The 25537-nt window shown below is 33.1% G+C and overlaps 1 protein-coding gene across 4 annotated transcripts; it reads right to left on the reverse strand.

Moving 5' to 3' along the window:
• Positions 1–7501: 7501 nt before the first annotated feature.
• LOC111409956 (common plant regulatory factor 1-like) lies at positions 7502–12049 on the reverse strand. 4 transcript variants are annotated; one of them, XM_023040091.1, is made up of 12 exons: positions 11901–12049; positions 10511–10643; positions 10353–10397; positions 10147–10242; positions 9953–10033; positions 9682–9848; positions 9492–9540; positions 9323–9371; positions 8805–8968; positions 8491–8568; positions 8184–8309; positions 7502–8097 (listed from the first exon to the last, which is right to left on the reverse strand). In XM_023040091.1, the coding sequence occupies exons 2-12, from the start codon at positions 10568–10570 to the stop codon at positions 7879–7881; spliced, it is 1134 nt and encodes a 377-aa protein (XP_022895859.1). In that variant the 5' UTR covers positions 10571–10643; positions 11901–12049; the 3' UTR covers positions 7502–7878. The 4 variants fall into 4 exon arrangements, with proteins under 4 accessions (XP_022895859.1, XP_022895857.1, XP_022895858.1 ...); XM_023040089.1 differs by having other exon boundaries at positions 8805–8974; XM_023040090.1 differs by lacking the exon at positions 11901–12049 and adding an exon at positions 11832–11848 and having other exon boundaries at positions 8805–8974.
• Between the last annotated feature and the right edge of the window lie 13488 nt (positions 12050–25537).

Here is a 25537-nt window from a genome sequence, read left to right on the forward strand (position 1 = left end):
CTTTGTTAGGCCCCAAAATAAGCAAGGAAAAATGCACGATTGGTGGATATGATATCCTGAATAATACAATAGCTGTAATAAATGGTTGGGCAATAGGAAGAGATACAGAATTCTGGGATAATCCTGATGTTTTTGAACCTGAGAGATTTAGCAATATTTCGACTAGTTAATGACTGAATGTGCTCGATATATGTTTCATCCAACTATTGTTATGTTTCATTATGTAGCATATTTTTAATAGTTGCTCGATATATTTTTAACATGTACTTAATGATTGAATGTGCTCTTTCTACCTTGTTTTTCCAAGGAAAAAGATAGACTCGAGGATAATCCAGAAAAGGAATCTTCACAAGCTGGATGTGAACATGATTCTGAAGCCAAGCAAATTGAGAATTGGTGGAGCAGATTCTAAGGGTAATCAGCCTGGTGATCTTTATGTTATAATCAAGGTTACTTGATTTGTCCCTTCGTCTCCACTGCCAATGTTTCAGTGCAATTTGTAGTTTGGATAGTTTATTGTAGTTTCGAGCTTTATAGAGGATGCAACAGAAACTCTTCAATCCCTACTCCTTTTTATTTAGATGGTATTGTATCACATTCTAACATTCAAGTGTATTGATTCAAAAATTTGTAATGAAATTATCAATTTTCATGCAATTCCAAAATTTGTTCACAGAGTGTCATTTTCAATTTTTCCTGTAAATTTACATAAATTGTTGTAAAAAAAAAGGAAAAAAAAAGAAAGAAGAAGAAGAATGTATCTATAGCAACGGTAAAAAAAAAAAAAAAAACGTTGCAAAAGCCACTTTACGCACATTTTTTAGATATTGCCAAAAGTCACTTGCAACGTTTAGAAAACGTTGTGAAAAATGGCCTTTGCAACAAGTAAACGTAGCGAAACTTGGCATTTTACAACACTTTTTGCAACGTTTTTTAGACATTACGAAAATCTAAAAAACTCTGCAAAAAGTGACTTTTGCAACGGTGAAAAAATGTTGCCATATCTCTTCCCTCAACGACAACATCAACACTCGTAACACACACTAAAACACTGCAAATAACATTTTGCAGCATTTTTTGAACGCTACAAAAACCTTTTTTTGGTGTAGTAACTTAGCAATTGGTCTATCCAATATTGTACAACAAATATGCACGGAGTGATTCATGCATATTTTTTAAGGCAATTTTTAAGAGTGCCTCAAACCGAGGCTTTAGGTCTGTGCCTCAAGACTATTTTTAAAGTTTTTATATAGAGGCAAATGCCTCAATGAACATGAGATGTGCGATTTATTTATTTTATTTGGAAACAAGGTTTGATGGTTATCTAAACGTCAAAAAGTGGATTTTAAGTGGCCCAATACTTCCTTTTTCTTGTTTTCAATTAAAAAGCTTCTTCAACCTTGCTGCTTCATGCCTCGACCCAATCCTAAGGTAGAAACAAACTCTCACCCCTCAAGATCCCGACAACCAGCGGTATATCAAACTCCAACACGCAACTTTTGATTTTACGTTTCTATTTTATACTTCTGTAGTTTGTCTTATTCCTGGTTTACATTTTCAAAATTTTGATGTTATTTTGAGAGGCTTAAGCCTCAACTTGTCTCAAGCTTTATTCCTTCCCTCACGAAGGAAAGATGCATCAGTTGCCGTTTACACCCTTCTAAACATTACCAAAATATATAAAATTTTGTCCCCTCGTGTTTGCAAAGCACCACACTTGAACTATGTTTCATACACACAAAATCACCTTGGATTCTACTTAGAAAATTTCTAGAGTTACAGCAGACACATTGAAGATGGTGAAAAAGCTAACGCGCAATCTTCAAATAGATTTATTGCTCAAATTACTTGCCTTTTCAAATTGAAGAATACATGGTCTACCAATTTTTCTTTTTCGGTTACACATCCTATTTTCAATTTCTAACCTCCGTTCAACATTCTTTTTAAATTTTCTGTTGGTCAGTTTCATAAATGAGTATATGGTCACACATTTGCTATGGAATTTTTCCTTCTAAACATCTATTTGCTTTATAAGGCAATTCTGTCCGACTAATAAGTAATGAATAGTTGAGGCCATGTAATCATGAAGGCTCAACATCGTTCATGGTAGCACACTGGAATAATATGTAAATGAAATTGCTTAAATTACATTTGTAGTTCTAGGCATAAGAACTAAAGCTTTAGGATAAGTTGAATTATGTGCAAGCATTGTGCACTCCCCATGCTACGTGTAATTACAATATGTTCAGACTCTTCAAAATTAGCGAAGTACCCATGTCAAAAAAGGACGATATGGGTACAGGATAAGATCCGGTTCGGATACCTCAAATATGAAGGTTATCTGGCATGAAAATGGAAGTCATGTATAGAAGAGAAAGTTGGAGGAACGGAACCAGTAAACGGTGCAAACAAGTGTAGCTTTAATCGCATGAGCTAATAATTGATAACAGTACAAGAAGTGACTTTTAAAGAAGCCTGACCCGAATATTTTAAAGGCTATTTTAAAATAAACTAGACCGTGATATTTCAAGGGAAAACATCACAAATACCCCACACATATATAAATATTCAATTTTTACTACTTTACTAAAATGAAAATTGGAATTACTACATTACTACAAAAGAACACCACAATTACTGTAATCAAATCTTTCTATATTTTCAACCGTAACTGTAACCACAATTACGCTGCACAATAGAAATGGATGGTTCTATTTGAGAAAGCTGAAAACGTGGAAATTTATATTCAAACCAGGAAAGTAATGGTGCAGTAAGGGCGTCAATGGTGACAGTGACGAATCCATCTTCGCAAATGTGGAAAATTCGCCTCTGGTCGATATTCATCCTCTGTTAAATCTAGATTAGGTACTTCAATAGAACTGATTCATTAGTTTTTGCTTCATAACGAGAAAGAAATTTAGTTTTTTGTTTCGGATGGATGCAGGTATGAAAAGCTTGAATGTCTTCATAACATGCAATGCAATGACGTTTGGTATTCTATTACCAAGTGGATGCAAGTACAGGATCTAGTTCTCATGATATCCGTCGAGATGAAAGTAGATAAAAGGAGTTATTGCTTGAAGATAGATTACGATGTAGGTGATAACATGGCCCCAGTGAGTATAACAAATGACAATTCACTCTTGTTCTATATGGAGATAAAGAAGGATCGTCGAATAAACGTGTGTGCACTACGTGTTGTAGTATGTAGAACCAAAATGCAGTTGATTTATGAAGAAGTACAGAATTCGATTTCAGCAGACTATCCTCAATCGAAACCTTTTCAACTGTGTATATATAAGTATCATTCATCTACCACAGTTCCAAAAATGAAGGACTTTGCAACACCAATGTAGATTTCAAATCAAACACCAGTTGAAGAAGATTTTAAGGATAATAACGTTCTGATTACGAGACCTAGTGGAAGCACAAGTATCTTACATTTTCATAATCAGATGCCAATGAAACAAGCACAAGTAATTTTTGCCAAAAAATTTCCTAGTTTACCCGTATTTATATTTGTCAATATCAAGATTAAGTGAGAAAAATGGTTATAACAAGGCAAATTAAATGAGGGTATAATAGTAAACAAACAAAATAAAACATTCTTAATAAAGAAACAGGACTATATAATTGAGACAAGAAAATAATGAAAGTCAACCTATAGAAATGGGACGGAGGAGTATATATTTTTTCACAATTCTGAAATCTAGTATCCAAATTAAGTATATATAACTTCTTAACTTAGTTTGACAAGGGAAATCACTTAAACTAAATCCTCAAATGGAGGTTACAAATTCAGTTCAAGAGGGTCTTAGTGCTCATGGTTATTTTTGCCAATTAATCTTCCAATGTGACAGTTTGTACGCATGTTTGGTATACATTATTGAAAAATATTATTCCTACAAAATCATTCCTAGCAGCCCGGCACTTATTTTTTTTTATTGAAACTTGACATAGATGCTCTAGCGGCAAAGAAGATATCCTACATGCTTTGAGAGATTGCCAACGATTGAAGGATATTTGAAGCAGACTGCTACCTAGCAACAGAGGTAACTTCTTTATATTGCCTTTGAATGCTTGGCTAATGATAAATATCACAAGCTATGCAAATTTAAATGGCGTCCCTTGGTCCATTATATTTATGATTACCATCTGGCTATTAGGGTATTGGCGCAATCGTGATATTCATGAGGACAACTTTTAGCGGCCACTTAGCCCGACAAAAATTGTAATAGGGAAAGCTAAGGAAGCATGGGATGTGATGGGGAAGTTTCAAACAAGACTCAAGTTTGAAGCCCTTATTGGTTGGACTAGACCTCGTGTACATTTTGCGAAGGTTAATGTGGATGGAAGTGCAAGGGGTCAACCAGGTCAAGCAGCTACCAGAGGTGTCTTAAGGGATGATGGTGGTTCATGGATTAATGGTTTTACTTTTAGAGTTGGAATATTATGCATCTTATCAGCAGAGCTTTGGATCATGGTTTCGTACTTTGTTGGGAGCAGGGTTACAAATTGGTTGAGCTAGAGACAGATTCTCTAGTTACGATTCAAAAGATCAATCATCATACATTTGGTCAAATCCTCATTTACATTTGATCGATGTAATTAAAGACCTTCAACATCGTAATTGGTCTACACCATAAGACATATTCATAGGGAGGCAAACTACTGCGCGGATGGGATGGCCAATTAATCTTTCAATGTGCCAGTTTATGTGCATATTTGGTATTCATTATTGGAAACTACTACAAAATACAATAGCTAAAATTTAATTATTTTTTTCTTAAAGTCTACCCCATCTTTAATCCTGCATACCAAACATCCCATCGAAGTTTAGAATTTTAGGATGTGTTTTCTCATTTTTATTTGGAATAATGTAATGCGCATAATCACCAAAATATGTTAGAATCTTCTGCAAGTGATGTTCAAGACTTGTAGTACGACCACCCAACATCGAATCCTGGCTCCACAATCCTAGACTACAAGTTTTAGAAGTAGAAATTTCAAACTGGGAATAAATGGTCAAATATATACCTCATACAGATGCAGAATCACAAAAATGTTGTAGAGACTGTGTTCCTTGTGTTCGAAGCAGACAAATGCGTGTGAGCATAACCTATGAAGCAAAAAGGTTTCCCTCTTATGTTCCAAAAGCAAGATGTTAACATTAAGTTGCCAACCAGTGCAAGAGAGACACCACGGCGAAATTCAAAACTGATAAAAGAAGAATAATTCTTCTAAGATGCGAAGCTTCAAAATTTAAAGTAAAAATCTTAGTATTTTGACAGACATTTGTCAATAAAATATTCAACAAATTGAAGGAGGCTTTCAAGCAAGAAGGATGTGGAACCAATCTAATTTTCCGTTTCAAATATACGTTTCTTTTCTAGCATTTTTATGAAACAATTACACAAATCTTGTAACCAAGAGTAACAAACCTAATTATCATATCCATTGAGCAGAGAATCAAAGTCCTCTACTTATCAAATAAATCACTAATTTCAAGAAAACAATTTTGAACAATTCTATTCTATTATCCATAATGCTAAATAGTTAGTAAAATATATAAAATAATTATTTAAAACTCCACGACTCAAGATTTCACTTATTAGTAAAAAACAAAAGCAGAGACCTCCAAACTCACCAAGGATTGCTAACACTTACACAGCATCTTTCATACACTCCAGAGTAATTAGAAAGAAGTAGAATTATAAAGCTCCATGGCACATGAGTGTAAAATACACTCAATGATATTTAATAAGACTCGATAATGTTCTATCATTATGTAAAATCAAAATCACAACTAAATATGGTATCTATCAATTACAATATTCATTAATAATAATCTATTAAATATGGTAGCTTTCCTTATATTCCACTGCCATTCTCTCAAATTGATGATGGTAAAAATATGTCCTCTCGATAACCATCTGGTCGCGATGGGTACTGTTGCCATTATGACCAACATGACCGTCAGTCTCTTTGCAGATAGAAGCGACAACCTCACTATAATCATCCAAAGAAATCTCCAAAGATTTTAAAGTTCGTGTGAGGTAAGGTTTAAGCTTGACTGAACACTTCTCAAATACTCACACTTCTCAATTGCTCTCTCCCCCAATTTCATTGCAACTGGCAGAAGCTTCTCGTTGTTCCTTTTCGCTCTAGCCAAAATGACGGAAAGCGGTTCTGGAGAAATATCTTCACTCTCTTCTAATACGAGAGTCATATTAGACTCCATGGAAGAGAAGATATTTCTGGATGATACTCTCTTATGGCACTAAAAAATAATATTTCACTCAAATCGAAAACATTTCATTTTTTTATAATCATCTATTTTTCACAAAAAAAAAAAAAAAAAAAACCTATTTGCCCACCATTATAAATCTAAATATTGGGGGCCAAACGAGGGCTAATAATTTGAAACTTTCTTGTTTAAAATTTTAAATTTATCATGCTCTGAAATTGTATTGTAAACTGCTCCCCCGTCCCAATTATATAGGTCGAGTTTTCTTTTTTTCTTGTCCCAAATAAATAGGTCTGTTTTCTAATTTAGAATAATTAGTTTTATTTTTCTTTACCAATATACTCATTACTCTTATTCAATTTTCTCCACTTAATATGCCAACTTCTTACACATTCCCACTTCTTGGAAACATGGAACAACTCTCATTTCTTTTTCTTAAAATTAAATCATTCAAATTTTTTGTCAATTTCAACAATAATTTACTATTACATACTAAAAGTTCAAAGGGATTTGATTAAATACATAGTAATAATTTTTTGTCCCCTAATAATGAACATAGATGATGGTTCTAGATCTAGAATGTGAACTTCGATCTAATAGTTCTTTTTTGACAAATTATTATTAATACTTTTAACTAATAAAAAAATCATTAGCTATTATACGTGAAGTTTGCTACATGTACATAATATTTTGTACATAATTGGTGCCTCCACTCACATGGTGGGGGCCATATTCATGTGAGCCCCCCACCATGTGAGTGGAGGCACCCATTATGTACAACAAGTTTAATCCTTTCAACAAAAGTCCACACAAATTACAAGAAGATCGATGGTGACAGACCTCGTACTTTCTTGTTCAGATTTTTTACTCGAAATCAAAATCTTGTTAACATTTGAAGCTTAAAGTAGACATAGCGATAGAGGAAGGAGACTTCTTCTTTGGCGTCGGATTAATCTGCGGAAATCTCAAAGGTGTTACGTTTGCTGCCCTTTCCAAATCCATTGCTGATTGCATTGATTCGCATGCGGGCGAATTCTTGGCTATTTGGAAAGTGTGAAATTTGTACCGCGTACGGCCTTGTCATCACGATAAATTATCGTAATGCAAGTGTAGTTGGATAGACGACATTCGATCCTTTACCATCTCGTCCTATCCATTCCAGCAAAAACTGGGAAAAATGTACCAATATGTACGTTTATGCCGTTGAGGCACATAACAAATGCTGCACACAATAACAGCCAAGAAAAACCCGAAAGAAATTAACCTTAACCTACTTCCACACTTTAAAATGGTCAAAGTACAACAAACGCCCGGCTACTAGATTGCCGTGGATGTAACATGGTACAGTAGTATAAGCTGCTTGTACAATTACACAATCCACACACTAAATACAGTTCCTATGTTACTCCCGTATACATTTAACTATCCGTAGCATCCCGACACGCTGAACTTAAAAATGCATTTCAGGTTCATCGAGGTGTACAGATAATGAGAGTGAAATCAGACTCGTGAGTTTTTTTAAGTACTTTGCGATCAAGATCAAAGACACTACTGTTGCACGTAATTTTGGACATAATTACACCAAAATTACATGATTAACTAGTCGAGGATTATTCGGTATACAGATTCTATCAGCTTGCAGCCACAGCATCAGTCCTGGGGCTAGTATCAAGAAGCTGACGAAGCTTTGTTCCCGAGCCTTTATTCTTGCAAGTATCATCTTCATTCTCCCCGTCGCGGTTATTAACTCTTGCGAGTAAATTAGCCGTGCCAATTGGTTTCAGCCTTGGATCATCAATTTCGTGTAGACTTATCTCTGTTTGGCCTAGTTGTCCATCTTTAAGTTTCTCCTGGGAATTTTAAGCCTTTTTATTATGCGAAAGCTATTAAACATAAGACAAAAGAAAGAAGAGATGAACAAGTGAAATATCAGTACCATTAACGTAGTGTTCTCGATCTTCAGTTTATCCGAGTTTTCCATTAATTTAGTAATCTCGGATTTGAGCATAAAATTCTCATTAGTTAGCGTTTGAACCTTCATAGCTAGTTCCCCAGCCTCAGCCTGAGCAAGGAAGAGTAAGCTACGGATTAGAGAAAAATAAGCCGAAGGAAAAATGCAAATAAAGTCGTCTATTTTCAACTTTGACCATTAAAAGTATTACATTTATTTAAAACTAATTAATTTATTTATAAGCTAATATTTTAAGCTTAGCCAAACATGATTACACGGATACTACTCATACCTGCTTCCTCAACCTTGATCTTCTAGCAGATTCTCGATTAGACTGTTTCCTTCGCTCTCGCTTCAGATCCCGGTCATTCTGCACAGGCAAATTGAAAAGGCATGTCAAGAATCAAGATTAAAATTCTATATCCATTTTGAAACTAATTATTCAGGCACCCCTAACTGAGAGATTACAGTATGTACATCACAAAGCCAAATCAACTCTAGCCAGGTTTTTGAGCAGAGCCAGCAAATGACCTCCTTTGGTTTGCCAAAAATCTACTGATCGCGCACATAATGGAAACAGAGTAATGAGAGATATTCAGAACTTACATGCAGCCAGGCTTCATTAGTCTTGAGTGGTTGTGGCAATTTAGTTGCAACAGACTTCACTTTTGTGTTAGAAAGATCTTTGAGTTCTAGTGCCATGGAGACGTTTTCTGTAGCCTTTTTAGGCACCATGTCCATTGTACTGTTATGTGAATGAGAATTGCCCTCTACAGCTATCAGAAGGTTAAAACACAAGACTAAATTAGCACACACGTGTGGGAATGTGAGTAACATCTCCGTTTTTTTGAGAACTTCAAATAACAGGTCACAAATCAAGGCGACGAGTGCATTTAGATTGATCTTATCTTCAATAGATCATCAACTATGGTAGCATACAACCTGACTTAGACAAAATCAAATCTAGCTGTGAGGACTAACAAACTAAGAAATTTTTTAAAGGAAAACCAAAATTGTAAGGTAAGTTCACCACAAAAAACACACAACACAATTTCAGAAGTAATGATCATAATTTGGCATGAAAGTTTTCTAATTATGATTCTCAGACAAGAAAGAAAGCTTACCATTGTTAGGAGTTCCCTCCCGACTTCTTTTCTTCCCTTTCTGACCAACCTAGGAAATGATACAAGAATAATGGTATAGTTAAATATCTTTGAACTAGTACAAACACAAACACAAACCAAAATGAGAACTCATTTACCAGATGATTTAGTACATCAAAGAGATCCTTACCCCTGCAGTAATCCCATTACTTCCATCACTAGAATCTTCAGTTTCCCCGCTGTTCATAAGCAATAAAATCGACAATCAGTCAATAACATCGAAAAAAGCATGAACCAGGAGGAGTTCGTTTCTTCTACTAAAAGGACAGACGATCAGTTAATCATGAAAGCAATTGCCAAGTCAATACATATCAACAAACCTTTTGGAAAATCTAGGGTTAGATACACCTTCAGCACCGTCAGAGTCAGCATTGCTATTGCCTATTGACATTGCAAGCCCATTAAATTCTTTCAACTTCTTTACCATACTTCCATCTGTATTCTCAGATGACTTGGCTTGTGCAGCCATGCTCAAAGGAGTGCCACACTATAGAAGAACATAACTGTCGATGAGATCTTGTTCTTAAGAATGATACTGCCTGAGTTAAAATATCAAGGAACTGATTGAAGTTTGATAAAGGTGGAACTTACTAGAGGAACTCCAGGATGTGGATAAATGCTGCCATGTGCATAGAATGCCGCATATGGAGGCCCGTAAGTTGGCATCATAGCCTGGAAAAGATGGCTTTTTCTATGATTAAACATTTCGAAATTGGGCAGCCTATTTATCCAGGATGAAGAATCAAACAGAAACCCAGATGCTACCATAACAGATTGGGTAATACCTGTGGTGGTCCCCACATATAGGGGGGAGGGGAGTGACCAGGAGTAACGGCTGAGTTTAGATACGGCGGTACAGCAAGTCGAGGACCATAGTAAGCCTGGATATTAAACTAGCCAATAATTAGTATCGACGAGCCGTGAATATTAATGAGAACTCTATTTTCACTTCTTGACTATAGGAAGAAAGCATTGAAACAGAGTGAATAACCTGCATCTTTGCCCAATCAGGGAATGCGTGTATATTATGCTGGTCCTATCAAAGAGATAAGCATTTTACACCAACTCAGAAAAGACCTTATAAATTATTTTTGCAAACTATGTGCTCAAATTACTGTGCAGTTTTTTTATTTTTTATTTTTTGCCTACCATTACAGGCGGGGATGATTTCTCAGGCTCGGAAGGCTTCCCATCTTTACTGTTTCCCATTATAATGTACAAAGTGCAGTCCTTTATTCAATTAGTAACTCAAAAAAGATCTTTTGACCTTCCACTCAAAACACTGCATAAAAAAAATGTCAATGTAGCCTAGATCAAATATTTGGAATATGTAGAAACATTTTTGCACGCATCGATAACTAAAGACGAAGTACAAGAAAGCCAAAGTGGGAAAAGACGCAGGCTGATAATGAAATAGCTACGTGAGTTGTAAACGAAAAAAATTCCGCAAGTAGCCACTTCAAACCAACTTAAAATTGATCATGTTGAAAATTCGATACGATGAGATAAACAAAACTTCAGCTATTACGTTCAATCCACTATAAATTATATGTTCAGTCCTTCATTATGATTTTTCTCTCAAAAAACAAAATATGGTTCTTCATGTGAAAGTCTTGTAAGTATAAAGGAAAAGAGACAATCTTGATATTAAACATCGGACACACCCATTATTAACTGCTATATCCATTTCCGGCCCATCCCAAGAGCAAGGATTGTTATTAGAAAAAATATCAAATATAGTTGCTCTAAACAACAGACAACAACCAGAAACATTAAGATCAACAATCCATAGAGGATTAAAATCAAATTTTTTGTATATTTTAATAAAAGTTAATGAAATGTGTGGTTAAAAGTTGTGGACCCAAAAAATATGTGGTTCAAATTAGTTGTTGCCTTTAACTTAGATTACAATCTAATTTTAACTTCTACCAAACTGGGGCTAAGTCTTATTCTTGTTAAATTCAAGATCAGCCATCTAAATTAAGCCTTATTCTGGAAAAATTCTAGATCAGCTACGTAATTAAATATGATTAACTTCATTTACATTTAATTTCAAGATAAGTTAAAATTAATTCCACCTTTCATCCACCAAATCAAAAGGGCACAGAAGGATGAGGGCACTTTAATCTTTTCACATCCCCCCCCCAACACCGAAGAATGTAATACCCAACTACTTTTACTGTAGTAAATCAAGACATCCTAGTATGAAATGACAGAATAATCCTTTTTACAATCTAAAATTCCAAAACTAAACAGACATAAAAACAAACGAAGAAATTTTAAATCAACCAAAAATAACGTTAAATGTAAACTTAAAAAACAAGAAAATTTACAGTGATAAAAATAAATAAAATAAAAAATAAAAATTCACTCATTTAAATAAGAAAAAACCCAGAAAAGTTTAACCACAATTCAGAATTCAGCAAGAAAATATGAAACAGAATGTAAAACTAGTCAAATTTCATCGTACCTTAAATAATTCGAAGCCCAAAAACCTAATTATGAAGAAAAGTTAATAAGTCCAGAATTCAGAAAGTACCTTTACTTCTAAACTCGCATTTCTCTCTCAGAAAATAACAGAAAACGAGAGAGCTTTTTTTCCCAGTTTTCAGACTGTGATTTGAGGGAGAAGGGAGTAACGATCCTAGTCATAGAACACGTGGTCGTATAAATAAGGGCTCACATGATCGGTGTAAACATGTTGAAATTTATGACCTGTTTGTTATTAATTTTTTTAAGAATTTATAATTTGGTAATTTTGGAGCGATTTTATGAAAATTATTTTCTTTTAAAATATGTAATTTAAGGTAAACGAAAAGTTATAAATTCTCATAGAAATTTATTTTATTAGAAGAATGCACGAATAAAAAATAAATTTGAGAAAAAATAAGTCTAAAAAAAAAAATCAAACCAAGGCGACGATACTAATACGCAACTAAGATTCCTTAATAACATACATTACTCAACTAAAGTAATTCAAGACATCATAGTTAATTTTGATAGTGGGTCTTGTAAGTGACAAGGGTTTCATTATAATATTCTCTCTTCGTTCATAAAGATGGATTTACTAGTTTAATTGTAACAAATTATAGGTCAATTTCCTTATTAGGAATATAATTGATTTCTTAGTATATATCCTACGCCCCTGTTTGATCCCCATAAAATTAAATTACATTACATTTTATTTTTCTCTTTCCCATTTTCAACCACACAATCTTCCATAAAATAATATTACACGTAAATCGAAAACTTTTCCTTCTTTTTCAACCATTTATTTTTTAAAAAAATACTATTCCCTCCATTTCATTTTCAGGTAATGTGGGTCAAACGAGAGCTACATATAGAATGAAATCTGTCGAGCTTCAATAGCGACACCTTCAATTAAAGAACTAAAGACCTTATTCTTTTGATGTTGTCTTGTTATATTTATGAATTACTCCCATTTAAAAATATATATATTCAATATAGGGGTATCTTAGAAAAAATATAAATAAAAATTCAATTTTATTGATTATATTTTTAATTTGTATGAAAATAAAGACAAATATATTTTTATGGGACAGATAAAATATTAAATTATTAAGGGTTAAGGCAATAGCCAATAGGTAAGCTGGCTCATGAAATGCGTAACAGATATATTTATTTATTTATTCGTATGCAAACCCTTTACCGTACACGTGTCTGTTGATGGCTCGATCTACGCGGATTCTTGTTGGCCAACTAATAGACCAGTGCGTCATGTGGCTGACGTGTTCTTTGTTTTGAAAATTAAATGGAATTGATTAGTCTTTCAAATCCAGAATGGACCCACGGTTCTGCTCTTTTAAAGGTCTGTTTGGTGAGTCAGTTTGCAAAAAAATTTGCAATCAATCACACGATACGGTCAAGCTTAAAAAATTAGCAAATATATACTTTTTAAAATATGTTTAAATAGGTTAAAGTAAGGAGTGGAGGGTTTGGTTTGGGTCTATTCTACGAGTTAAGATTTATTGTTGAAAATTGACTGTTCAACTTGCTGTCATCATTGACAAATTAACACATTATTGAACACCTATTTTTAAGAACAAGTTGTGGTGAGAAAAAAGTTGGACAAATTAATTTAAAGTGATGGATCAATTAATTATTGGGTGAATGGCAAGTTGAATAGCAAATCTCAATTCCTGATCTACTGAAGTTTTAATCGATTTTTAGTACTAGAGCCTAGAAACATAGGGTGCATTTGATTTCCCGTTTTCAAGCCATTTTCTGTTTTTAGTTTTCGAAAATGTCTAAAACGTGTTTAGTCTGTTGTTTTTGAAAATGTATTCCGAAAATAAGGAAAAATTTATAAATAAAAATTCAAAAAGATTTTTTTCCGTTTTAAGTGTTTTCAGTTAAAAAACTCAAAACGCGGAAAATACTCAAAACATGTCAATTTTTTTTTTTTTTTTTAACTCAGGGAATGTATAGCAGTACTTTTAAAAATAAAATGTTGTAATCTGATACAATTTAGTGAAGCATAATAATTTTAAAATCCACAAAACATTTTTCAATTTCCATTATTGTTTTTTGTTGTTGATCAAAATTTGAAAGAACTATTATTTCTTTTTTTATTGTTCAAGTAACGGCAAAATACATCTAGAAGGATGAAAAGACGGACTAGCTATTTTCTTTACAACGATTCTTATTTTTGATCTATAAATTTATTATTTTATTTTTATAGCAAGAAAAAATAGTAAATTAACCAAGTTTAAAATATATATTATCCAGTAATATATTAGCATAAAATTATTATTAGATTAATTGTATAAATGTCAGAAAACAATTTCTAAAAATTTTAAACCAAACATATTTTCTGTAATTCGAAAATAGTCTCTAAAAAAAAAAAAAAATACGAATTCAAAACTGAAAATAGAAAATGGAAACGCAAATCAAACGCACCCTTAGTTTCTTAATCAGTTCTCAATATTGGCACCAAAATTAAAAACGAATAACCAAAATGACCCGATCAATTCCTTCTTTCTTTTTTCCTTCTCTTTATTTTTTTGGAACACATTAAGGTAGGTGCATTCATGCATTTAATCCATTTTCTTACGAAACATTTAAACCATTTTAAAATGTTTTAATTTGCATCACTACTTTGAAAATTTTAGATATGAAATCGACCTAAACCAAGTCGAAACAATTCGACTCGATTCAGGCTCGGTTGCATAATACAAATAGGTCATTTATAAGATACATATTAGTTCTAGATTTGGCTTTGAATTGAACTGTATCCACCCATACTTTGATGTAAATATTACTTATTTTGAAATTACGTAAACTCAAGATTTAATTTCAACTTTTTATTGATCAAAAAACTAATTATTTTAAGTTTTTTTATTTAGAGATGTTTGAGTAAGCTAAAAAGCATCTTAGCTAATGTAAATTTTTTAACTGATGGTTGAATGGCAGCAGACACGCCTAAGTTAATAACCTAATCAATTTTCTACCATTCTAATCGCTATGAATTAAGTATAATTTAGAAAAGTAATGATTTTTTATTTTATTTTTTTAATTAGACATAAGGTAAATAAATTGGGCCAAAAGATATTAGAATATTTTACTTGATAGGTTAATCTTTTTGAAATGAAACTCTAAATACAAAGAAATGGTATCCAGCTCCAAAGTGACACTGAGCCCCTGTTTGGTTCTCATTCTTTTCTCATTAGAATGAAAAATATGACCGTTATCCATCACATCAAGCCTCCAAATTTGAATTTATATTTCTTATATATGGTCCGTAATGACTATATTTTTCATCCTCATTCTTCAAAAAATGAAAAACAAACGAGAACTGAATGAATTTGAAGTTACAATGGAAAAAAGTTGGTGCGGCTCGAGTTGAATGACTATGAGTGGGAAAAAAAGTCGTAGTTGACTTTCACGACATTTGTACCATGTAATGAATGGTCCATGATACAATAGTAGAGTTAGACCTTAACTGAAGCCCATCAAACAATTAAACGTGTATCGAAATGACGTCTAACTTTAATTACACATAGGTTCATTATATTCACATTACTATTGTTATTTCTTGCATCAAATTTTAATTATAATAATTCTTCTTAATCTTTATTCGTTATAATATATATGTTCCTATTGATATTTCATAGCATTCTTACATTCAAACTTTTTATTAGTTAACATATTTTGTATTTAATAATAATTTATATTCAAAAAATTTGTTGAAATTTTCAATAACAACTTATTTTCTCATCATATTTGTTTAAAAAAATAAATAAATTTACAAAAATATTTTCCCCTCATTTCAAAGTATGGAAAAAAAAATATTTTAACATAAATCATCATCGGGACGAGATGTACTAATTAATGGATGGTTGAAGATAAAAAAAATTGACTAATTTCGAGCAAAGATCAAAGAATTTAACTGCAGTTAAAATATGACGTAACAAATAAAATTTGTGCTACTAATATAATCACCCTTTTCAGTTTTCACATGTATGGTAGATGATATTTTGTAAGAAACTAACATACTTAGTCTATCCTTTTCACCTTTTGAGGTAAAAATACCAAACATTAAAAATAAGGTTTTTACATTGTTACGCATCGAATCGATTGGTGAAACTCAAAGTATAAATCTATTTAGTTTATGTTCGTCAAGCTAAAAAATTAATTAAAATTTAATTCAAAATTAAAATTAATTTTAATTATACATTTCAAAATATTCAGAACTTTTCAATCTTTTATTTAATTATTTTTAATATTATTAAAATCAATTGTCAAGAAACTATAATTGTAGCATAATTGAATTTAAAAAGCATTTCAAGACATTTTCAAATCCCTTAAAGTAATCACCCCACAGATTCAACGACTTTGATGCATTTTGAAGTTTTCGCCAACGCTTTCTGACGCGGAAAAGCACACTCTCTATCCTCGCCACGTCATTTCTCCACCCTTTCTTGTCTACTCCTTGTTTTCAAACATTTTCCTATTCGCTCTTACCCAATAGGACACGTGTCCTCTTAGGGCCTACTCACTCTAACTAAAAGATATGCTAAACTAATCAAACCCGGGGCCACTTCTGACTCGATGATAAGGAGCTGTTTAATAAGAAGGACCAGCCTTATGAGGAATAGCAAAAACAACAAATAGAGATATGTTAAATTTGTGATTGCTTTATTATCAAACGGTTTCAACACTTAAATAGAACTGGGTACTGTTTTTACATCCAATAAAGTAGGAAATTGATAACAAACTAACCGATCAACTTATTCAATTTGAGAAAGAACATAAAATATTTTCATAGATACTCCACAATTGCCTTGACTTGAAGTCGTATCAAATCCCTCCTCAAGCAACACCCTTGTCCTCAAGAGTGAGTTCTGGAAAATGTTCTTGGATAACTTGAGGATCCTCCCAAGTTGCTTCTGCTGGCAATAGTCCTTGCCATACAACTAACACTTCAGATTTTTCCTTCCCGACTCTAGAGTTAATTACTGATTGAGGATGATGTTCGAAAATTTCTCCTACTGATGGTATATCTTTAAAAATTGTATGTTGTTCCCCAACCTTCAATTATGAAAGGTTGAAAAATCCGAAAGAGATAGCACTGGAGTTTGTGTCATGGCGATTTTCAGTTTCTCAAATGCATATTCTGATTAAGCAATCCACCTAAAAGAATCCTCTTTGAGCATGTTAGTAAGAGGAGCTGCAATTATTTCGATACCTCTTTTTGATGCACAACTGGAGAGGCTACAATTTCTTCAAGTTTTGTCAATCTTCTTGAAGATCCATCCTGGGCTCTGATATAAAAAATGATAGGAGCTCAAGAATTAACCATTACGAATAGCAAAAACAACAAATAATTTTGGCTTATATGAGGAACCAACACCTCCCAGATTCTCTCAAGAGATGTGCTAAATTTGTGCATCTTTATTATCAAACAGCTCCAATACCTAAATAAAATTGGGCACAATGTTTACATCATATAGAGTAGAAAATTGATAACAAACTAACTTATTCAATTTGAGAAAGAACAGAAAGTATATTACCAGATACTCCACAACTACCTTGACTTGAAGTCGCATCATAAACATTATTTGGACTACATTTTCATTTTAATACATTTTTGTCTTTCTTTTTTTCAATAATACATTCTCCAATAAAATAATATTACACATAAAATCCAAAATCTTTCATTTTTTCTTAACCACACATTCTTCGAAAAATCATTATTTTAAAATACATTTTTTCTCTAAAACCTTATCAAATGGAGCTCAAACAAGGGCTTAATTTTCAATGTGCTGTTCACACGCATAAATGACAGTGCTACCACTCTTTATTATTGTTATAAATGTATGAATAAAGCCCCCTGTCCCAGCTTGAGGATAGGATTGAAAACCGGGGACGGGGGAGGGATAAGGAGCAGGGTTGTATTGCCATTCAACTTACTCTTAATTATGTATTTTAAGCACGAAACATAGTGAGACAAATTATCATTTTGTCTGTCAAAACATTCTTATAGTTAAATTTATTTTCATTTTAATTTTGACCAATCAGTAGATATCTTCATTAGAGCTCTTTCTACCGAACATTTTTGAGATCATACTTGCGACTCCAGGTTGTCTCTACTGCTTCCTCTTGAGTTTGAGGAGAATGTTATGATTCAAGAGATATTTTGCAATATTTCATTTCCATATTTTCGATATTGATATTTGCTACATAATAATTATGCCCTTGTTTGTCATCCATTTTCTCACATTATTTCCCATTATTTTTTCTATAATACTCATTTTCAAACACACATTTTTCATTAAAGTAATATTACAAGTAAAAAAAATTTCCGTATTTTTTAACCACACATTTCAACATCGATCACTATTCCATAATATATTCTTCCCAAATAATGGGTGACAAACACACCCAATTTTCAATACATGTACTAGTGATTCGATGGAATATACACAAAATTCATTCTTCCTTCACGTTTTATCAAAAACAACACAAGTTTCTAATACAAAAGTTGGTCGAAAAATTAATCCTCATTCATAGTAGAGATTCAAATTGTGTTCAAACTAAATTAGTGGAAAAATATAAAATTTAAGGTTTGTTTGAGCTCCATTTTTTGGCATAATAGATTTTGTAATAATGATTTTTTGAATAATGTATATTTAAACAATAGTAAAAAATTTTGAGTTTACGTTTATTAAAAAATGTGTGGTCAAAAATAATTTTATAAAAAACTAAACTTTTACCTATTGGATCTCAAATATGGGCTTAATTGACTAAATGCAAGTTGTGGTTGTAAGAGTAATGTTATTAATAATCACTTATTGAGATAGTCACTCATTACAATAATCGCTCTACGTGACATTGTACGTGACGATTTGTGATCTGATGTATTAATGTGATCATTTTTTTATTATTTTATATATCAAATCATTAATCGTCACATGTATGATACGAGAACAAATGGAAAAGTGCATTATTTGTGATTGTAGTGAACAAATGGACACTAATTTTGCCACCAAAGACGGGATTCAACACGAACCTCAAAAGCGGACCCCATATCGGCCTTTTATTATCACGCCACTAGAATGATTCCGCACATGTGGGCCTCATTGTATTTGGTGAACCGACCTTCTAGAAGAAATAATTGCAATATTGCCATCCAAAATAATTGCTTTAGTAGTATGTTAGTCCTCAAACTTCAGAAATATCAAATTAATCTCCAAATTTTCATTATTATTTAAAAATCAGTCCCTACTTATGAATAAAATCTGTATCCATGTTAAATTTATAAATTGTCCTATGGTCCTAAATATGACAAACTTTATGAAGCTTTTAACGCAGACTTTGAAGTTTAAAAGGTCAAAGCGAAAAAGTTTTGATAGGGTCACATTGCAATTCAACGAAAGTGTGAACAATTTTTGTAATTGGACAATGATTTTACAACTATTTGCTTCCTTTTAAAGAATTAAGAGTCAATTTGCTAATACCATGGATTCTGGTACCCATAAATTTGAAATGGTATGAGATCTTATGAGGGTCATGTGACAAATTTAGTAAGAGCTAAGGATGTCAAACGGACGAAACGGCTCGTCGCCTTGTTGAAACTCGGTTTGTGGGCAGCTATTTGACGAGCTCGAGCTGAGCAGAGCAAGGGGCTCAATCCCACCTCATGGGCACACCCAAAGTACAGCTCGTGGGCTCTTAAAAAATGTGCAAATTTACAAAAAAAAAAAAAAAAAAAAAAAATTTAAAAATCACAAATTCAAGTGTGGCTTATGGGCTCGGCTTGACCCACGAGCTAGTGGGCCGAGCCGAGCTCACCCCCGAGCAACGAGCTTAGCTCGAGCTTGTGGATTAAAGGGTCAAGCATGCTCGACTCGGCCCATTGTCATCCTAGTAAGAGCACTAACAATTAATAAAATATATGGTTGAAAATTTATAAAAATTATGAATCCTATAAAATATATGATTAAAATGAGTTTGCAAGCAAATAAATTTTTAAAAAATGAAGTTCAAACGAGAACTAAACATCAAGAACTCTTTCCTAATATAACAACAGGTTAGAAGTAATATACAAATTTTCCCTTTATTTTTTTGTAAAACCCAATTTTATTCTTTTTAGAATCTATACATAGGGTAATTACATTCACACCACAATTTTTATTTCTTGCACTACATTTTAATTGCACTTAAGGTTCTTAATCTTTGTTCATTATATCACTAGCGTTTTTTATGTCATTCTTATCTTCAGACTTTTTATTAATTTACACATTTTATATTTGATAACAATTTTATGTTCAAAAGTTTGTTGAACGAGCATAAAGCAACTTATTTTTTTATCATATTTTAAAAAAATAAAAAGTGCGAAAAAAAATTTCCCCCTCGTTTCAAATCATGAAAAATAAAATATTTTAATATAAATTATCACCAAGGATGAGACATACTAATTAATAGAAAGTTAAAGATAAGAATTCAACGAAAAAATTAAGAAAATAATTCCTACAACGAATAAAAATTGAAAAATTTAGCTGATGTATTAGATAAAATTATGGCGGTAATCTAACCACCTATATGCATATTGGAGCAGCCCACCTGACATCAATGTGGATCACAGAACGTGTTAATCATTTATTGGCTATATTGAGGATTGAAGCTTTGCCTCTGCACGTGACAAGTGATGCATGACGTCAGACTAAGAATTTTCCCCGTTGTTTTGATTTTTAGCCGTGGGTTGTGCTATACGTACGCAACACCTGTATACACACTCTTTACAAGAGGGGGAGTCCGCACATTTTTTATTAGGAATGGGCCTCTCTCATGTGAGGGGAGAATACACAGACGTGTCAATCATTTCGTGTACAAATAGCAAAATTCAATTGGGATTAATTGATTGAATTGATGGAGTTGCTGTACACAGAGAAAGTGCATAGTGACATTGTATGTGGTTACAGACAAGGGTGAAGTGTCTTGTAAGCTCATGGTTTTACTATATAATTTTCGAGGTGATATTATATGTACATTAAGGTGTTCATCTCTTCACATGGAATGAGCAATAGAAGTGGACCTCTCTCCATGTAAAAGTGATGTACACTACATTATGTATAAGTAGGATATTCTAATTTTGGTTCCCACTTGGTGTGTACTACAAGGGAACGTTATGATTGGATCTAGATATTTTTCTTTCTTCTATTTTATTTTTTTCTTGTAAATGGAGTCATGTTTGCGAGCTTGAATCTAGTTCTTTCAACTTATTTTTAAATAGATAAAATATATATTACTAGTTGATCTTTATATTTGAAGTTTTATCCATTTAAATTTTACATTCACGAAATTTTTATTAAGCCAATCAAATTTGAAATTATTTTTCAAATTAAGAAGTGAACTAGCTCGAAAATCGAGAACCCATATGTGTGTTGTGTTTATTGAGGTACTGATAACACATCTCAATTAACGGTTATCTGTTATTCGTTTACAATCTTTAACTCTGTTAAATATCCAACAATTCAATAATATGCTAAATGAAGGAAAATTAGCGAAGATAAATTAAAATAGGGAAAATTTCCTAAGTAAGAGATTAAGTATGACATATTTTAAAATTAAGAAAACAAGTTTCAAATTTCAAAAATTAAATTTTTATTAAAATATATTTATGATTTAATTAATTAATTAATTAATTTATTAATTAAATATATTCAGGTCACATATCTATAAAATGTGGTCACAAATTAATAATTTAATTAGTCACTTATTATTCTTTGGTCACAAATCAGAAATTTTATGTCACAAATTATTTTACGATCACAATTCAAAAAGTTTGTATGTCACAATTTGTTCATTAGTCATAAATCAAAAAATTAATTAGTGACAGATTAATTTTTAGTCACAACTTATCAAATAATTGATAACAACTTATTTTTCGATCACAAATCGAAAATTTTATAGGCCACATTATTTTTCGGTCACGAATAAAAAAATTTATGGGTCACAGATCACAAATATTATATATCACAACCTATTAGACAGTTACAAATTATTAATTTTTTAGGTAACACATTATTTATTGGTCATAATTTATTTTTGTCATTGGTCACATACAGTTTATTGGTTACAGATTAACCAATTCTGGTCACAATCAACCAAATAATCTATGACCATCACCAACACTTACAACCACCACTTCAATGCTGCCTCCAACAGCACCACTACCATTGTCACCGCCAAAACCACCACCACATTGGTCTCAAATTAACCAATTTGTTGATCACAACTTTCAGTCTCCCAATAAAATGGTCACATACACCCACACCCACCACCAACAACGTTGCCTACAGCCACCGCCGTCCACATCACCACCACTACAACACCAATAGCATCCAAGCCTCATCCCACCACTCCAAAGCACCGCATTACTACCAACAACCACCAGCGACGCCGTCCACCATCACCATCACCACGACCACCACCGTCGATATAACCACCACTACAACACCAACAGTAAAACCAACACCATCGCAACGAGTGTCGCATCAGTGACCAATAAGCAGTGGAACTGAGGCACCACCATCACACACTAAACTCCAAAAACCATCGTCTCTTATGCACCACATGTGACCACCACCCTTACCACCACAAAACCACAAAAATACCACAAGAACCACCACAAACCCATCACAAAAAAAGGCCACAAACCATAAATCTATCTTCATCGCCTCCATCTAGGCTCATCGCTGCACACAGTCGAATTTTTGATCGTCTGTGTATGCAACAAACTTAAGCGTTGTAAGTGATGGGTTCGCCGTTCACAGTGATTGATAGCGACGATGGATAACAGCACCTTCAGTCCGGTGGCTTTGAGTAGCTTCAGTTTGGCGGCGACGCTCTCAGGTTGAGAGGTGAGGGATAGGGAGAGATGAGCGACGGAGAGGGATGAGATGCGGTTGTCGTCGTCGGAGAGTGAAGGATAGAGAGAGATGAGCGAAGGAGAGGGAATATATGGGGGTTGCGTTTGGGTTGTGGGTAGGGTTTTTTTATTTAGGTAATTAGTTTATTTAAATAATTTAAAAAAAATCTGAGTTTTGAAATGTCAAACTTCCCATCTAATTTAGGAATTTTGGATAGTTAAAATATGGTTTTGTGTAATTTCCACATTAAAATATATGCAACTTAGTCTTGTTGGATTGCAATCTTCTTTGTTAAAGTGCATTTGGTCTGAGCCCATACTAGACATGTTATCAGTTATTAACTGGCATTTAAAATTTTAAAGTGGTGGTTCTGTCGAAAGATCTTGAGAATTGAATAGAAACATTTTGACAGAGAATTGTGATAAATAGAAATATTGGTTCTGTGGAATTAAATTGAGAAGGCTGAATATGTGGGAATTTGAATTCAAATTCAAATCGAGAAATTGATGATATGGTAAAAGCAACAATGGTGAAATTGACAAATTCAACTTTGTGTCTGTGATAAAATTGATACCTGTAGATTTTCATCTTGTGTTACATCTATATTGGTGATTCTCTCTACCCATTTCTCATACTGAAATTATTTGAGAAAATTAGTATCCAATAAGCATAGGTAATTTCTTCAAACTTCAAATCCCTACATTGTGTTTGTCTTTGTTTATGTAATCTTTTCCAATGACTTGTTTTAATTGATGTTGTTGAATTCCTCATCAGTCAATTTTAGTTTACAAAGATGTTTTATCTTTTCGAGGTTGGCTTCCTAAACAAAAGAAAAATTTAGCTTTATGTTGATGATGAATGGATATTCTGGAAATACGAAATCTATATTATTAATTATTAGCCAGTTATATAAAATTATGTGATCTTGTACCTCTTCCAAGAAATATAATCCTCCTCGCCCCCTGGGGCATAGCCTAGTGGTGCAAATGACAAGAGTGAGGTTATCATACGCCTTGCTGGCAGCCGCAGTGTGGGAGTTCGATTCCTGAGACATGAAATTGGACTCCTTGTAGGCGCAGTGTACATACAGCTCTTGTTCCTTGGCCTGTTGGGCACATCCCGCGATTTACCTCCCTCACAAAACTCTAGGGGCAGGACAGTGGGAGCCCTCAAGGTTGGGGTTCAACCTTTATAATCCTCCATGAAAAGTTCTTCGGAACTTACATATGAACTTCCAAAATCACAATCGTCAGAGTAGTGATTGATGTCTCAACTTTGTGGAATTTTTTATTTTTATTTTTGTATCATTACATGCTTGAATTTGCAACTAGATCAAAGTAACACACATTGAATCATGTTCAATACTGTATACATAATATAAGAAATATTTCTATTACAAGATGATGATGGTTTCATAGATTATATAAGAAATACGTCTAAAATCACAATTTTCATAGAATGATTGATATCTCAAATAAAATATTTCTATTACAGGATGGCGATGGTTTCAAAATTTTGTTAGGATTTATATAGATGCAAAATAATTCTCAAAATGTCTATATTGGAGATTGTAAAATGGATTTTCGAACCTAAATTGTGGAGAAAAGAGGAGAATGTAGTATCAAGAAGTCCGATCTAAAAATGGACGATGATTTCTTGAGATCGATTTGGTGGGGTTTGGATATCTTTGGTGTTGAAATATAAATCAATTGAGCACACGTCAGAATCAACAATTTGATAGCTATACATGGACACTCCTATTGTGATTCAAATCAACAGTAGAGAGTCCATCTCTTGGCATGAGTTGCAATTTGTACTTATGACCTATGAAAGCAAGATTGAACATCTTAATGCTGTGAAAAACAACATGGCCTCAGTAAATTTGAGCTAAGTCTCAGCATGGCCTCAGTAAATTTGAGCTAAATCTTAGCAAACTTTGTGCACAAGTCGAACACAAGTAGAGAAGGTAGATCTAACTTTGGTGATAGAAATAGCAACTACTGGGTAAGAAGCAGAGACAGAGGAGGTAGGCAAACTGGAGAAAAAGGCCATTGTCAAATCTGTGGAATGAGTAATTGTTCAACAGAAAGATACTTCAATTGCTATGATGAAAGGTCCATGGGTACCAAACTTGACCGCTAATATCAGAACAATCTCTTAGGACCAGCTGCCTTTGTGGCTTTACCAAGCACTATTATGGATCAAACCTTTTATGCTGATTCAAGAGCAAATAATCATGTTATTGCTGAGAAAGAAAATCTAACTGAAGCACGTGAGTATGGTGGTAAGGAAAGTCTTATGTTGGTAATGGAAATGAACTTCTCATCTCACATATTGGCACCAAACACTAGAAAACATTAAATGACAAGCCATTAATTCCTAGTAACACATTGCTGGTGCCATCAATTAAGAAAAATCTGGTTAGCGTTTCACAGTTAACTTCTGATAATAGTGTTTATATGGAATTTTACTCTGGTTCTTGTGTTGTCAAGGACAAACAAACCCAGGAAATATTGCTGCGATGAAAGCTTAAGGATGGAATGTATCAGATTGAGCACCAAAATGATCAAGCAAAAAAGGCCTTCCTACCAAATGTCAATCTATCCAAATAAGTCAAGTTTTTCAGCTTTTGTAGCTACATCTAAAGTGTCTGATGTTCCCAAAAGTTCCAAAGAGTATGAGTCTAGTTTTAAATTGTGGCATATGAGACTTGGACATCCTACCAATCATGTGATGTCACAAGTGCTCAAGTATTGTAATACAATATTTCATGACAATGAGA

This window comes from Olea europaea, chromosome 15 (genome assembly GCF_002742605.1).
Source record: "Olea europaea var. sylvestris chromosome 15, O_europaea_v1, whole genome shotgun sequence".
Taxonomy (NCBI): domain Eukaryota; kingdom Viridiplantae; phylum Streptophyta; class Magnoliopsida; order Lamiales; family Oleaceae; genus Olea; species Olea europaea.

Excerpts from the sequence above, each read along its gene's own strand:
- LOC111409956 (XM_023040089.1), bottom strand. The coding sequence starts at position 10,570 with ATGGGAAACAGTAAAGATGGGAAGCCTTCCGAGCCTGAGAAATCATCC. Across the intron at positions 9,849-9,952 it reads CACATCCTGGAGTTCCTCTA|TGTGGCACTCCTTTGAGCAT; the intron begins GTAAGTTCCACC and ends GTTCTTCTATAG. Across the intron at positions 8,098-8,183 it reads TCGAGAACACTACGTTAATG|GAGAAACTTAAAGATGGACA; the intron begins GTACTGATATTT and ends TAAAATTCCCAG.